Source organism: Pseudophryne corroboree, chromosome 3, assembly GCF_028390025.1.
Source record: "Pseudophryne corroboree isolate aPseCor3 chromosome 3, aPseCor3.hap2, whole genome shotgun sequence".
Classification (NCBI taxonomy): Eukaryota; Metazoa; Chordata; class Amphibia; order Anura; family Myobatrachidae; genus Pseudophryne; species Pseudophryne corroboree.
The window spans coordinates 339,833,363-339,848,430 of NC_086446.1; the positions used below are offsets into that span (position 1 = coordinate 339,833,363).

The 15,068-nt window shown below is 45.9% G+C and overlaps 1 protein-coding gene across 2 annotated transcripts in view; it reads left to right on the plus strand.

The window, feature by feature from the left end:
- Window positions 1-15,068, plus strand: part of COPZ2 (COPI coat complex subunit zeta 2) — a 324,698-nt gene that overhangs the window by 264,390 nt on the left and 45,240 nt on the right. For both annotated transcript variants that reach the window (XM_063959624.1, XM_063959623.1), the window contains one exon: window positions 5,822-5,877. In XM_063959624.1, coding sequence (XP_063815694.1) covers window positions 5,822-5,877 — 56 coding nt within the window. The remainder of the gene's footprint in view (window positions 1-5,821; window positions 5,878-15,068) is intronic.

Below are 15,068 nucleotides of genomic sequence, written 5' to 3' on the forward strand. Positions count from 1 at the left end.
GCTTTTAGATCTGCAATTCCGTGCAATATGTCCTTCCTTATGGCAGTTATAACATTTTACTACATACGACTTACCATCAGGGGTCTGGGGTTTCAGCTGATGTGGCCTTGTTGTAAGGGCCTGTATACTTACTGTCATCAGCTTATCCCCCTGTGACTCCCTGTGTTTAATGATGTTCCGATCGTGCTCAATAGCGGACTCTCTTAAGGCAGCCACCGATATACCTCTCCAGTTAGGTTGAGTGGTTTGTACCCTGGTTCTCAACGTTTCCTTTAAGCCGTCCATTAATACGGACACCGCTACCTCCCTATGATGCACATTTTCCTTAATGTCCGCGACCCCAGTATATCTAGCCATTTCCTGCAGTGCTCGATGGAAATAGTCAGAAGCAGTTTCACCTTCTTTTTGTCTAATGGAGAAGATTTTATTCCACTTGACAACAGTTGGGAAATATACTCCTAACTACAGATTGATCTGTTTTACGTTCTCCTGATTGTATTCATCAGTGAGAGGTACCTCTGCATCTAATTTACAGTCAGCAATGAATTTCACAGGGTCAATATTAGAGGGCAAGCATGCCCGTAGCACTGTCCGCCAATCTTTGTTATTGGGTTCGGTGGCGTTACCTAGTTCTCTAATAAACCTCTCCAGTTTCCCGATCTTTCCTGGGATCGGGAAATTCAGACATAATTGTCCTCAATTCTGTCCGGGACCAGTGGCAATGCATAGCAATGTTCCTGACGGGAGTGATACCCAGAGCGTCAGTCTTCCCATTGGGGACTGCGATCACCCTGACAGGATTCAGTTCAATTACATCATTCTGGGTTGCTTCTACAATGTGAGGTGCAATTGACTCTGCATAATGTACTGTACCGTACTTACCTGTGGACACGACCTCACCTGTCCCTCCGCTAGGGGCCTTTGCTATTGCTCTTACTGGTTGGGCCGTGCCCACTTGTGTGTCTTGTATGGTGGCTGCTAGAGAGAGTGCCGATATCGCGGTGGGCTCATCTTCTTGGTCGCAGTCCTGAGGGAAGTTTAAGATGGAATACAACTTGCACGGGTTAGTATTAATACATTTATTAAGTTCAGTCTTATCATATATTAGTACGCAATTCTCTGTAGCCACTTTCTCTCCTGTAATGTAATAATAATATAATAATAATAATACTTTATTGTCATCAATAGTTCAATGAACAATCAACGAAACTAAAAAGCAAGCATATACAGAGACCATAAGAACAGAACGAAGAGAGCACTCCTAAACCCAAGACATTCCCAATTGTCAATTTATCTCGGTCCTATCTGGTTTAACATGTTTATTGCTTTTGGGAAAAAACTACCCCTTAACCGGTTTGTCCGACAAAGAATAGAACGGTAACGCCTATTAGATGGCAACACAGAAAACATCCCCCCATTTGGATGAGATAGATCTCCCAGAATACTTTTCACCTTAGTGAGGAGCCTTTTTTCATATATATCCTGAATACAGGGCAGGCTGACTCCAATTACTCTACTTGCAGTTTTAACCACTCTCTGAAGGGACTTACGTTCTATAGCAGTACAGTTTCCAAACCATACCATAATTCCGTATGTGAGGACACTCTCTAAAATTGCTGAATAAAAGTTTACTAAAATCTCCTTACGTATCCCCGCCATGCGCATTTTCCTCAATAAAAACAGGCGTTGTTGAGATTTTTTAACAACACATCGTGTATGGATACCCCAAGACAGGTCATTGGAGATGTTAATACCCAGGAATTTAAAGGACTCAACTGTCTACACAGTACGGTGGTGGTGGTGCAGTTGCTATCAGTTTCCTGCTAGGGTTGGAACCAGCTGCTTGAGCTAATCCCCGTTGTATATCACCCTCCTGTTGCCATAAATGTAAACAATCATAATGTCTAATCCTTTGTGTTCTGGATTTTATTAGACATATCCTTCTCCTTAAATTTTGCAACACCTCAGGACTAAAACTGCCTACCCTAGGGAACGGTTCCCTATCTTCCACAGTCATACATTCCCATTCATTGCATAAAACCTCTGTGTGAGATCCATATTTCTCACACATTATGTACCTCGCTGACCCTTTAGGCCGCGGAATTTCAACCTGAACCCTGGTTGATCGTCCCTTACTTGAGCAACTGGCCCCCATATTTCCAGGTATTACTCTCTCGGCTAATCCTACAAAAACCAAAATACTCAATATAAGGCAACGGTGAAAGTTCAACGAGTGCTCTCACCCACTCTCGCCCACGTTGGCCAATACACCTACACACTGTCCGCAGTGCTGGTCGTACCCAACCTAGGGCCCTGCGTAAGCTCTATTTACTGAGAGTGCGTGGGAGTGACTTACCCTTCCCAGTAAATATCAGTCGTTGGAGATTTCCTGAGTGACCAGCGAAACTCCCTTAAAATAAAAAAACTGTTACACAAATCACGTTGCGTGTACAATTAGCGTCTATGATCCCGCGATTTTACGCAAATGGCGTAATTGGTATCAAGTTGAACTAACTATTGCACACACTAACGCGCGGTACAAACGCATGGCGTATAAGTAACTGTTACTTATCCGCTATACGACCAATGGAATCGTTTTTCAGGCTGCGAAACCTCAGCCGGAGCGTATAACGGGCCTATATGGGTACTACGCAAACCCCCGGGGCTGCGCTCTCACCGCTGACCTTTCTCAGGCCACGGTATTCAGAGCTTCGCTTGACTTAGTCAGCGGATTTCTGACTTCGCTGACCTCTTGGTCTGCTGTTTTACTAATTGCTCCTTTATACCTTAAACAATGTTAACGTGAGAAAGCCACTCCCACGCCACCAAGTGTCCACTCACCTGATGTGGTCTCCTACGGGATCCCGAATTCTGGGTTCACAAAACCTTTATTTGCACACTCACGCTCGTTCACTCATATACACTTTGTTTTTTCTGTACAGAAAATTAACTTTCATTCAGATAAAACAGCCTAGTCCCAGAGGTGATACAGTAAGAGAAGGTTTTTTTAAACTAAATATTGGAAACTGAACAAATTTGTGCTATTATCGCGTGGCTACCGTATCGCCTAAAGTAAAACAATGCTATCGTGTGATTTGTATTTAGTGGGCGTATCTGTACGCACGTTGCGTAAACACGCCATGTGTGTACGCCTTTACGTTGCGTACGCAGTCCCGAACTCTGTCCGAGACACGTGTACACAGGCCTTACGTCCGCAGTACTACAAATACCACACTTCTATAAATGTAAGCGATATTTAACTATAATCACTTACTTAACGCTACACACAGTTTCCACTGTATCAACCTTTACAACTAGGCCAGGCTGCGTGTGCGTTTTACACTTACTCCCTTAAATATTAACTCTATATGTTAACTAAATAGCAACAAATTTTCCAGTACAGGTCAAAATAAACCTAGTAATCACTGATTATGGCAACGGTGTGAGCAGATATGCAAAGTACAAAATACAGGTGTGTGCGTGTGATGCGTTGCGTGCGCAATTGGCGCCAAAACAGAAATTTACAGATTTTAAAAAGAAAAATAGCTTTTGCGTTCTTACCTTACGGGTCCCTCCAGCATCCCTTCAAACCATGCAGGGCAGACGCTTATCTAATCAGCACTTATTATATCCCCTGACCAAGAGAAGGCTACAGGGGATACTCCGCCCTTTGCTGATAGATAAAGTCTGCGAAAACTCTGCTAGGCTGCGGGTATGAGAAGGAACCGGACGAGCTCCCAATTGATAATGTCGGTATTATCTTAGACCGCAAAGCTATACCCCTTTGTACTCTATTACCGTTGAGCCGCTATGGCCGCTAGACTACGTGCACGTGCTATGCACTTTGTACGCTATTTGCGTACAGAGTCCTGCACGTGGTACGCACGCCGCGCTGAGTGTACGGAATACACACAGCGAGCGCACACACAATGGATAACCTTTAAACCTTGCTAATGATATAATGTAATGATATGCTTATACTCTAAACCTTTGGCAGCAATGTACTGTAACGATGTTAATACCTTTAAACCTTAAGTAGCGCTTGCGATACAAAGTATCCGTAGTGCATACACCTTAACAATGCTTATACACCTTAAACAGGTTAATCTACTTTAAAGCCCAGGCAGGAAAGTGAAAACACAACACCATTTGTAGTTTAAACCACAGGGTTCTAAGGCCTCCGTGGATTGATTCCAAAAAGGTAAAACAATACAAGTTATACACTACAGACTAACAAGTAAATCTAAACAGAATAATGGCTACAGAGAATGTACGTACGTGAGAATATTCGCAGGCGCAACCCGAACTCGGTCCTCCACTCGTCATGCAGATAGCGTCTAGAGTCATCTGACCGGCCAGGCAACAATGGTCCTTATATACACAACATGCATACACAATACAATGGTCACTGTAATCTCATTGTTCATTGGACACAGAGATATGTCTCCACATTACAGCAAAGGTCATAGGTGAATTTGAAAAGGTGGGCGATGTCATTCTCAACTGCTCTTGTGGGTGGTATCCTCTGGATTCCCGCCGCATATGTAATTTACAGTAAATACAGTTAATGTTCATAATCTACTTTTGTACATAACTATACGCAGGAGCTAGCGATCTTTCTCTAACTAACACCGGAATGTTACCCTCAAAATACCCTACAGCTGGATACTAGACATCACCTTCCAACCTTTATCTGACCCTTCCTATCATTCAAAGGAGAATCTCTCTGTCCAGGAACTGTTTAAACTAATAATACTCGCTGACATGGTCTAGGGGAAATATATCTACAAAATACGCTATATGGGTTAAATATGCTATGTTCTCATAACACGCTACACGCTCACAAACTCCGCCGTAAATACCCATATCATGCGCACGATCGCCGGAGCGATCTTACGCAAATTGCGGATATGTGCACGTACGGCGGACTGAGTGCACGAGCAGCGGGCATGTGCATGGGGTTAGTACAAGTCATATGCATTATGATATTTTTCGACTTTGACACTCCTGCGGAACCGTCTATACCCCATGGTCATGAAGTGGACCCCAGCATCCTCTACGGACTAGGAGAAAAGGATTTACCGGTATGTATCAAAATCCTATTTTTGCATCCACTTAAGCAACTTCCATATATGTGCAATGTTTAGACATGCAGGAAATTAATATGCGATGAATATATTTATTTTTAATTATCACACAATATACTACAATCTTTTAGCTGCATAAATATACTAAAATGTTAGCGGTTATGTAAAAATGTATTTTCATGTATTGTGTCCTAAAGTTCATAGAATGAACCCACTGACATACTATATATTGTAATGAATGAATGCATGTCAAAGTGAACGTTTCATACACACAATGGATTTTCTGGGCTAAAAAGATTGTTACAAAAATAGTTCATCAATTCATTAGTAAGCAGTGTCTAATGAATATCTGTTATGAATTGCCTCAGTGATGTCATTAGTCCCTGGTGATCTGATAGGCTGTTTAATGAAGATTAATTTGACTCACAAAATGAGCTTAGTACAAGAGCAACAGTTGCTCTATGCTTTACTAAGCTTATAATTTATATAAACATAACAATGTTTTAGTACAATAATGGGGCAGATGTATAAAGAAGTGATAAATGCAAAGCGAAAACGCACCAGCCAATCATTACGGATTTGAAAAATGACAGTTAGGAGCTGATTGGCTGGTGCGTTAGCACCTTGCACTTATCACTTTATCACTTTTTTAACCCTTCTCCAGGCTTAATACATTTGCCCCAGTGTTTCTTAAAATGGATCAGTATAATAATTGTAGCATTTGTGTCTTGTAGCTGCTACTTCTCTCTGCACTCACATGTATTTGTGAAAGCCTGTGTCACATGTTGCGGTGAGTTGAACATATATGTGTGCATGGAATGTTTCCTCCCACCTTGCTCACTCCTGCATGTAACCCATACATACTTCACTAGGACTCTGTGCAATCATATATTTTAGCAAGCACTTTTTCTCTAAATTATTATTAATTTCATCTACTGGAGTATTGCAGCATTTTATTAGGACAGTAGTTATGGACAATAAAGGTCAAATTAGTAGAAATATTTGAAATTAGACATAAAAAATAATAATGTTGACATTAGTAAGCTTCAGTTATGCAGTGATGTTCCCCGGCCCTCCAGTACTAATAACTCTCTGTGCATATGTCGTGATTATGGCCTAATTCAGAATTAGGGAAATTATATATAAATGTGGTTATAATTACTCATAGAAATATGAGTTGGTTTTATCTTTTGACTGCTCTGTGTGTAAGTAAACCAGGGGTTAATATCTGGATGTTACATCAGAGGTCTATGTTGTGACACCAATCAGTAAGGGAGAAAGAGACAGTGTTGGGTGGGAATCCAAGTTGCAGAACGCAGATCTCAAGGGGACATACAGCAGGGAAGCCAGACTGTGGATATAGGGAATGTCCTGGGGACAGATGCTGGGTTGTTCTTTGTGTCATAAATTATGATATGACCCAGAAATAGTGAAATAGGGCCCTAAATATTTTCACTGATTGGTCCCTGGGACCCACAAAATGATAAACTCTGTGCGATCATTGACATGTTTGTAATTAGGAACTGGAACTGTACCTATTGTATGTAAATGCGACATCCATAAATATCAATCTGAGAAGAAAGATAATGTATTTTCCCATGTAGTGCATCTCACATATTCATGTTCTCTATGCACTTGTGTGGGGATGCATACTGCATTTATTTAACTTACTACTATGGGCCGGATGTAATAGCGTTCAAGTTTGCCGGACATGCGGGTTGCCGGCCATACTCAGACGTTTTTTAAAGGGGCAGTCATTTACAAGGCAAAACCATGCCTTGTTTGCCCCTTTAAAAAAACGTCCGAGTTCAGCTGGCAACCCGCATGTCCAGCAAACTTGGACGCTTTACATCCGGCCCTATATCTCTGGTATGCACCAGATAATAGATTACCCAAATATATACTTTCTTTATAGAGGTGTGGTTAACAAAAACACAAATTACGTACCTCCCAACATGACCCTCTCCAGGAGGGACATAATGCTCTGCTTCTGGACTTTTCTCTTAATGTATCATTGCCAGCACCTGTTTTGAACAGGTTAATGGATAAGACAGGTGTTTCACCACAGGTGCTGGCAATCAGAAATTAAGAGGGAAGTCCTGGAGAGGGTCATGTTGGGAGGTATGAGATTATATACAGGTATTCAACATATCCAGACACTTCTGTAAGTGGATCAGAAGAAGGGTGGTTGAGAAAATGGTTTTAATAAATGCTAAATGAATATTAAAAATTGTCAGTGTTCAGGGATCAGTCTGCTACTGAGAGCTGTTCATATTGTAGCCTTTCCCCTAGCTCATTGATTCTCAAATTTGGTCCTCAGTTCTTGTGTTTCCAGACCACCTGTGACAAGAGTGTGTAATGAATACACCTGTGCACCATGCATGAACTGAATGGGCCTTAAATACCCACACTTCAAGCTTGCGCATGTGAGGATTCTCATGATAGCATAATATATAAGTAAGAATCCCAGCCTTATATTTAGGCGTACTGTTCTCAATTCCCAAGTTATACATTTGTGGAACTACTATTTTCTCATGTAATTCCCGCATGGCTGCCGAACTTGGGAATCATTACATCCCGACCCACGTGTTTAAACTATAAATACAAACTTTATTATTTCATTCACATACTCCATTTGATAATCTGGTAATTTGTTAGTAACTTTTATGTTGCCTTCTGGTGGAAAAGTTTGTATTAAATTGGTTTATCTTCTTGTTATTGCCTTCGAATTCAGTAATTTCACCAACGTGTGTTATAGATTAAACGGAATCAGTACGAGATCACGGCGGTCGGGATCCCGGCGGTCAGGAGACCGACAGGCGGCGAGCGCAGCATGTCCCCTCGTGGGCTCGCTGCACTCGCCACGCTTCTGGCCCGGTGGCGACCCGGGTGGTGGCGTGGACCACCACCCAAGACGGGTAACCAGCTGCCAGTAGTTCAGCTGTTGTCGGGATTCCGGTATCTGTATCCTGACCGCTGGGATCCCGACAGGCAGTAAATTGACTGCCTCCCTATTAAACGTTTTGTGCATCGCTTGGTAATAATTGAGCAGTATGAACCGTAAAAAATTTATTTATCTTTCTCTTACGTCCTAGAGGATGCTGGGGTTCCATTTAGTACCATGGGGTATAGACGGGTCCCTTGGGAGCCATGGGCACTTTAAGAGTTTAATGGTGTGGGCTGGCTCCTCTCTCTATGCCCCTCCTACCAGACTCCGTTTAGAAAATGTGCCCGGTGGAGCCGGTCACAGCTAGGGGAGCTCCTAGGAGTTCTTTTAGATTTTTTTTTGTTTTTTTTAATGAGTTAGGGAAAGGGAGACTGCTGGCAACAGCCTCCCTGCTTCGTGGGATTTAGGGGGGAAGTAGGATCCAACCCTAGAGGTTAATGGCCCCTATCTCCGCTGACAGGACACTGAGCTCCCGAGGGTGATGGTCGCAAGCCGCCGAGGCGACCGCTCACTCCCGCAGCACTGCCGCCACCCCCTAACAGTGGCAGAAGATTGAGGTGGTGAGTATGACGCCGGTGCCCCAATAAGAGGGTCACTAGCGAGAATGGCGGCACAAGGGTAGGAGCGCAGCGCTGTAAGGCTGCGCTCCGGAGGGCTCAGAGGTACAGTTGTGCGGCGCTGAGAGGGGCGCCTTGGCCCAGCGCAATACCCTAAACATTGGTCACTATGGCTATCAGGGACTCTGTACTGCTGCTAGCAACGATTTACCTCAGGCCAGTATAAAATCAGAAGTGCGGGAAGATGCGCCATTACAGGGGGCAGATCTTCTCAGAGCGGATCCAGCACTCACCAGCGCCAATTTCTCCCTGCAGATCACAACCAAGAGACGCTGACAGGGAACGCTGACCCTCCACATAACCCTAGCAATCCTGTGCGGTACCAGGGGGTTATAGAAGGGGGGGGAGTGTTATTCACTGTTATTATTGCTGTTTAATCTATTAGGGTTAATCAGTCAGCGCCAGGCATTTATCATATAACTGCCTACTGGGGCGCTGTGTGTGTGCTGGCTCCTTATACTCTGTGTCTCTCTGAAGGTACTCTGGGGGAAATTGTGTCTGACATTTTCCTGTGTGTGTATGTTTATATATCTCACATTACCATGTGTAGGGACTCTGGGGGTCATTCCGAGTTGTTCGCTCGTTGCCGATTTTCGCTATGCTGCGATTTGTTGTAAACTGCGCATGCGCAAGGCACGTAGGGCGCGTGCGCTTAGTTATTTAACTAAAAACTTAGCAGTTTTGCTGTGGATTCTGCGGCTCTTTTCAGTCGCACTGCTGATCGGTGAGTGATTGATAGGAAAGGGGCGTTTCTGGGTGGTAACTCAGCGTTTTCCCGTCGTTTGCAAAAAAACGCAGGCGTGTCTGGAGAAACGGGGGAGTGGCTGGCCGAACGCAGGGCGTGTTTGTGACGTCAAACCAGGAACGAAACGGACTGAGCTGATCGCAATCTGTGAGTAGGTCCAGAGCTACTCAGAAACTGCAAAGATTTATTTAATAGCAGTTCTGCTAATCTTTCGTTCGCTATTCTGCTAAGCTAAGATACACTCCCAGAGGGCGGCGGCCTAGCGTGTGCAATGCTGCTAAAAGCAGCTAGCAAGCGAACAACTCGGAATGAGGGCCTCTGTTTCTTGTGCTGCAGAGTGTGTATCTTCTCCAGAGGAGTCTATTCCATGTACTCAGGAATGCAATATACTGTCTCAGCCCTCTGAATCCGAACCCCAATGGGTGGCTTCTCTTAAGGGAATGATATCCCAGATTTCATCTAGGATTGCTCATAATGAGACTGAAACACAGGTTTTGAAAAGATCTGTGGAGGTTTTGTCGTATTCAACTCCCACTACCTCATCCAAGACCCCTGATGTATATCATAAAAAGCGTGCTCTTGCAAATATAATGCATGTCAACACGGATACCGACTCTGATTCAGAGGACGGTGATGGGGATATACCGGGGGGGGTGGGGGTGGGGGGGGGGGGGGTTTAGAGGCATCCCTTGCTAAGGGGGTGCAACTCATTGAGGCTAATAGGGATGTTTTACACATCACTGATAAGGTGGAGGAGCAGGTGGAGGAGGCTTGCTTTACTGACAATAAGAAAGCCTCCCTTACCTTCCCTGCATCTAAAGAATTGAACGCATTGTTTGAAAAATCCTGGGCAAACCCGGAGAAAAGATTTCAGATCCATAAAAGGGTTCTCATTGCTTTTCCTTTCCCTGAGGAGGATAGGAAAAAGTGGGAAAACCCGACGGTGCTAGACACTTCTGTTGCTAGGTTGTCCAAAAAAGTGGTTTGACCTGTACCTGGGTCCACTGCTTTAAAAGAGCCGGCAGACCACAAGATTGAGGCTACACTCAAATCTTTATACACAGCAAATGGCGTAGCTTTCAGACCTACTATTGCTTGTGCATGGATTTCTAAAGCCATTGTAAAGTGGTCAGGCACTTTACTAGAGGACTTAGATTCTATGGATAGAAGTGACATTGAATTATTTTTCTCTGACGTCCTAGTGGATGCTGGGTACTCCGTAAGGACCATGGGGAATAGACGGGCTTCGCAGGAGACTGGGCACTCTAAAAGAAAGATTAGGTACTATCTGGTGTGCACTGGCTCCTCCCTCTATGCCCCTTCTCCAGACCTCAGTTAGAATCTGTGCCCGGCTCAAGCTGGTTGCACACTAGGGGCTCTCCTGAGCTTCTAGTAAAGAAAGTATTTATTAGGTTTTTTATTTTCAGTGAGATCTGCTGGCAACAGACTCACTGCTACGAGGGACTTAGGGGAGAGAAGCGAACCTACCTGCTTGCAGCTAGCTTGGGCTTCTAGGCTACTGGACACCATTAGCTCCAGAGGGATCGAACACAGGCCCAGCCTCGGTCGTCCGGTCCCGGAGCCGCGCCGCCGTCCCCCTTGCAGAGCCAGAAGCAAGAAGAACGTCCTGGAAATCGGCGGCTGAAGACTCCGGTCTTCATTAAGGTAGCGCACAGCACTGCAGCTGTGCGCCATTGCTCCCTATGCACACCCCACATACTCCGGTCACTGATGGGTGCAGGGCGCTGGGGGGGGCGCCCTGGGCTGCAATTAGAGTACCTTAAATTGGCAAAACAGCACATAATATAGTCTAATAAACTATATATGTGCAAAAATCCCCTGCCATAATATTAATAAAAGAGCGGGAGAAGTCCGCCGTGAAGGGGGCGGGGCTATCTCCCTCAGCACACTGGCGCCATTTTCTCTTCACAGTTCCGCTGGAAGACAGCTCCCCAGGCTCTCCCCTGCAGTTTCCAGGCTCAAAGGGTAAAAAAGAGAGGGGGGGGGGGGGGGGGGGCACTAAATTTAGGCGCAAACTATACATGTAAAGCAGCTATAGGGAAAAATCACTTGGTGTTAGTGTAAATCCCTAATTATATAGCGCTGTGGTGTGTGCTGGCATACTCCAAAGGACTTTGTGGGGTCCTGTCCTCAGTCAGAGCATTCCCTGTGTGTGTGCGGTGTGTCGGTACAGCTGTGTCGACATGTTTGATGAGGAGGCTTATGTGGAGGCGGAGCAGGTGCCGATAAATGTGATGTCACCCCCTGCGGGGTCGACGCCAGAGTGGATGGATATGTGGAAGGTATTAACCGACAGTGTCAACTCCTTACATAAAAGGCTGGATGACGTAACAGCTGTGGGACAGCCGGCTTCTCAGCCCGTGCCTGCCCAGGCGTCTCAAAGACCATCAGGGGCTCACAAACGCCCGCTACCTCAGATGGCAGACACAGATGTCGACACGGAGTCTGACTCCAGTGTCGACGAGGATGAGACATATACACAATCCACAAGGGGCATCCGTTGCATGATTACGGCAATGAAAAATGTGTTACACATTTCTGACATTACCCCAGGTACCACTAAAAAGGGTATTATGTTTGGGGAGTAAAAGCAGCCAGTGTTTTTTCCCCCATCAGATGAGTTGAATGAAGTGTGTGAAGAAGCGTGGGGTTCCCCCGATAAGAAACTGGTAATTTCTAAAAAATTACTGATGGCGTACCCTTTCCCGCCAGAGGATAGGTCACGTTGGGAGACATCCCCTAGGGTGGACAAGGCGCTCACACGCTTATCAAAAAAGGTGGCACTGCCGTCTCAGGATACGGCCGCCTTGAAGGAGCCTGCTGATAGAAAGCAGGAGGCTATCCTGAAGTCTGTATATACACACTCAGGTACTATACTGAGACCTGCAATTGCTTCAGCATGGATGTGTAATGCTGCTGCAGCTTGGTCTGATACCCTGTCAGATAATATTGATACCCTCGACAGGGATACCATTTTGCTGACCATAGAGCATATTAAAGACGTCGTCTTATATATGAGGGATGCACAGAGGGATATTTGCCGGCTGGCATCTAGAATTAATGTAATGTCCATTTCTGCCAGGAGGGTATTATGGACCCGGCAGTGGACAGGTGATGCTGATTCTAAAAGGCACATGGAGGTTTTGCCTTATAAGGGTGAGGAATTGTTTGGGGATGGTCTCTCGGACCTCGTATCCACAGCAACAGCTGAGAAATCGACATTTTTACCTCAGGCTCCCTCACAACCTAAGAAAGCACCGTACTATCAGGTACAGTCCTTTCGGCCTCAGAAAGGCAAGCGGATCAAAGGTGCTTCCTTTCTGCCCAGAGGCAGGGGGAGAGGGAAAAAGCTGCACCAGACAGCCAGTTCCCAGGAACAAAAATTCTCCCCTGCTTCTACTGAGTCCACCGCATGACGCTGGGCTCCACAGACGGAGCCAGGTGCGGTGGGGGCGCGTCTCCGGAACTTCAGCGACCAGTGGGTTCGCTCACAGGTGGATCTCTGGGTTCTACATGTGGTATCGCAGGGATACAAGCTGGAATTCGAGGCGTCTCCCCCTCGCCGTTACCTCAAATCAGCCTTGCCAACTACTCCCCAGGACAGGGAGGTAGTACTGGCGGCAATTCACAAGCTGTACCTCCAGCAGGTGATAATAAAAGTCCCCCTCCTTCAACAGGGAAGGGGTTACTATTCCACAATGTTTGTGGTACCGAAATCAGACGGTTCGGTGAGACCCATTCTAAAATTGAAATCCTTGAACACTTATATAAGGAAGTTCGAGTTCAAAAGGAAATCGCTCAGGGCGGTTATTGCAAGCCTGGAAGAGGGGGATTACATGGTATCACTGGACATCATGGATGCTTACCTACATGTCCCCATTTACCCACCTCACCAGGAGTACCTCAAGGTTGTGGTACAGAACTGCCATTACCAATTCCAGACGTTGCCGTTTGGTCTGTCCACGGCACCGAGGGTGTGTTCCAAGGTAATGGGCAAAAAATGATGATATTCCTTCAAAAGAAGGGAGTTATAATTATCCCGTACTTGGACGATCTCCTTATAAAGGCGAGGTCCAAGGAGCAGTCGTTGATCGGAGTAGCACTATCTCAGGAAGTGCTACAACAGCACGGCTGGATTCTGAATATCCCAAAGTCGCAGCTGGTTCCTACGACGCGTCTGCTGATATTGGGCATGTTCTGGACACAGAACAGAAGAAGTTGTTTCTCCCGGAGGAGAAGGCCAAGGAGTTGTCATCTCTGGTCAGAGCCCTCCTAAAACCAAAACAGGTGTCGGTGCATCATTGCACGCGAGTCCTGGAAAAGGTGGTAACTTCTTACGAAGCAATTCCCTTTGGCAGGTTCCATGCAAGGAACTTTCAGTGGGACCTGTTAGACAAGTGAGGATCGCATCTTCAGATGCATCAGCTGATCACCCTGTCCCCGAGGGCCAAGGTGTCTTTGCTGTGGTGGCTGCAGAGTGCTCATCTTCTCGAGGGCCGCAGATTCGGCATTCAGGACTGGTGACCACGGATGCAAGCCTCCGAGGTTGGGGAGCAGTCACTCAGGGAAGAAATTTCCAAGGACAATGGTCGAGTCAGGAGACTTCCCTACACATAAATATTCTGGACCTAAGGGCCATTTACAATGCCCTAAGGCAAGCAGAACCCCTGCTTCAAAACCAGACGGTGCTGATTCAGTCAGACAACACCACGGCTGTCGCCCATGTAAACCGACAAGGCGGCACAAGAAGCAGGATGGCGTTGGCAGAAGCCACAAGGATTCTCCGATGGGCGGAGTATCACGTGCTAACACTGTCAGCAGTGTTCATTCCGGGTGTGGAAAACTAGGAAGCAGGCTTCCTCAGCAGGCACGACCTCCACCCGGGAGAGTGGGGACTTCATCCAGAAGTCTTCCGATTGATTGTAAACCGTTGGGAAAGACCACAGGTGGATATGATGGCGTCCCGCCTCAACAAAAAGCTAAAAAGATATTGCGCCAGGTCAAGGGACCCTCAGGCGATAGCTGTGGACGCTCTAGTGACACCGTGGGTGTACCAGTCAGTTTACGTGCTTCCTCAAAATCCTCGGCATGACTGTGGACCTCCTAGCCTGGAGATCGGGCAGGTGGGAGCAAGACTAAGAAATTTCAGTCATGTCTGGGCGTCCTCATGTCTGGATCCCTGGGTACTGGATATTGTTACCCATTGGTACAGACTGGAGTTTCAAGAACTCCCACCTCACAGGCTTGCCAGCTTCGCTGAGAGAAAGTGCTATCCTACAGGAAGCCATTCAAAAGTTGCTAAGGTCAAATGTCATTGTTCCAGTTCCACCTCACCTACAGAACAAGGGTTGTTATTCAAACCTGTTTGTGGTACCGAAACCGGATGGTTCGGTAAGGCCGATATTAAACCTAAAGTCATTGAACCCCTACTTGAGGGAATTCAACTTCAGGATGGAGTCTCTGAGTGCGGTTATCTCAGGTCTGGAGGAAGGGGAATTCCTGGTATCCCTGGATATCAAGAATGCGTACCTTCACATCCCGATGGCCGCCTCACCAAGCTTATCTCAGATTTGTGCTACTGGACTGTCACTATCAGTTCCAGGCACTGCCGTTTGGCCTCTTCACAGCACCAAGAGTGTTCACCAAGGTGA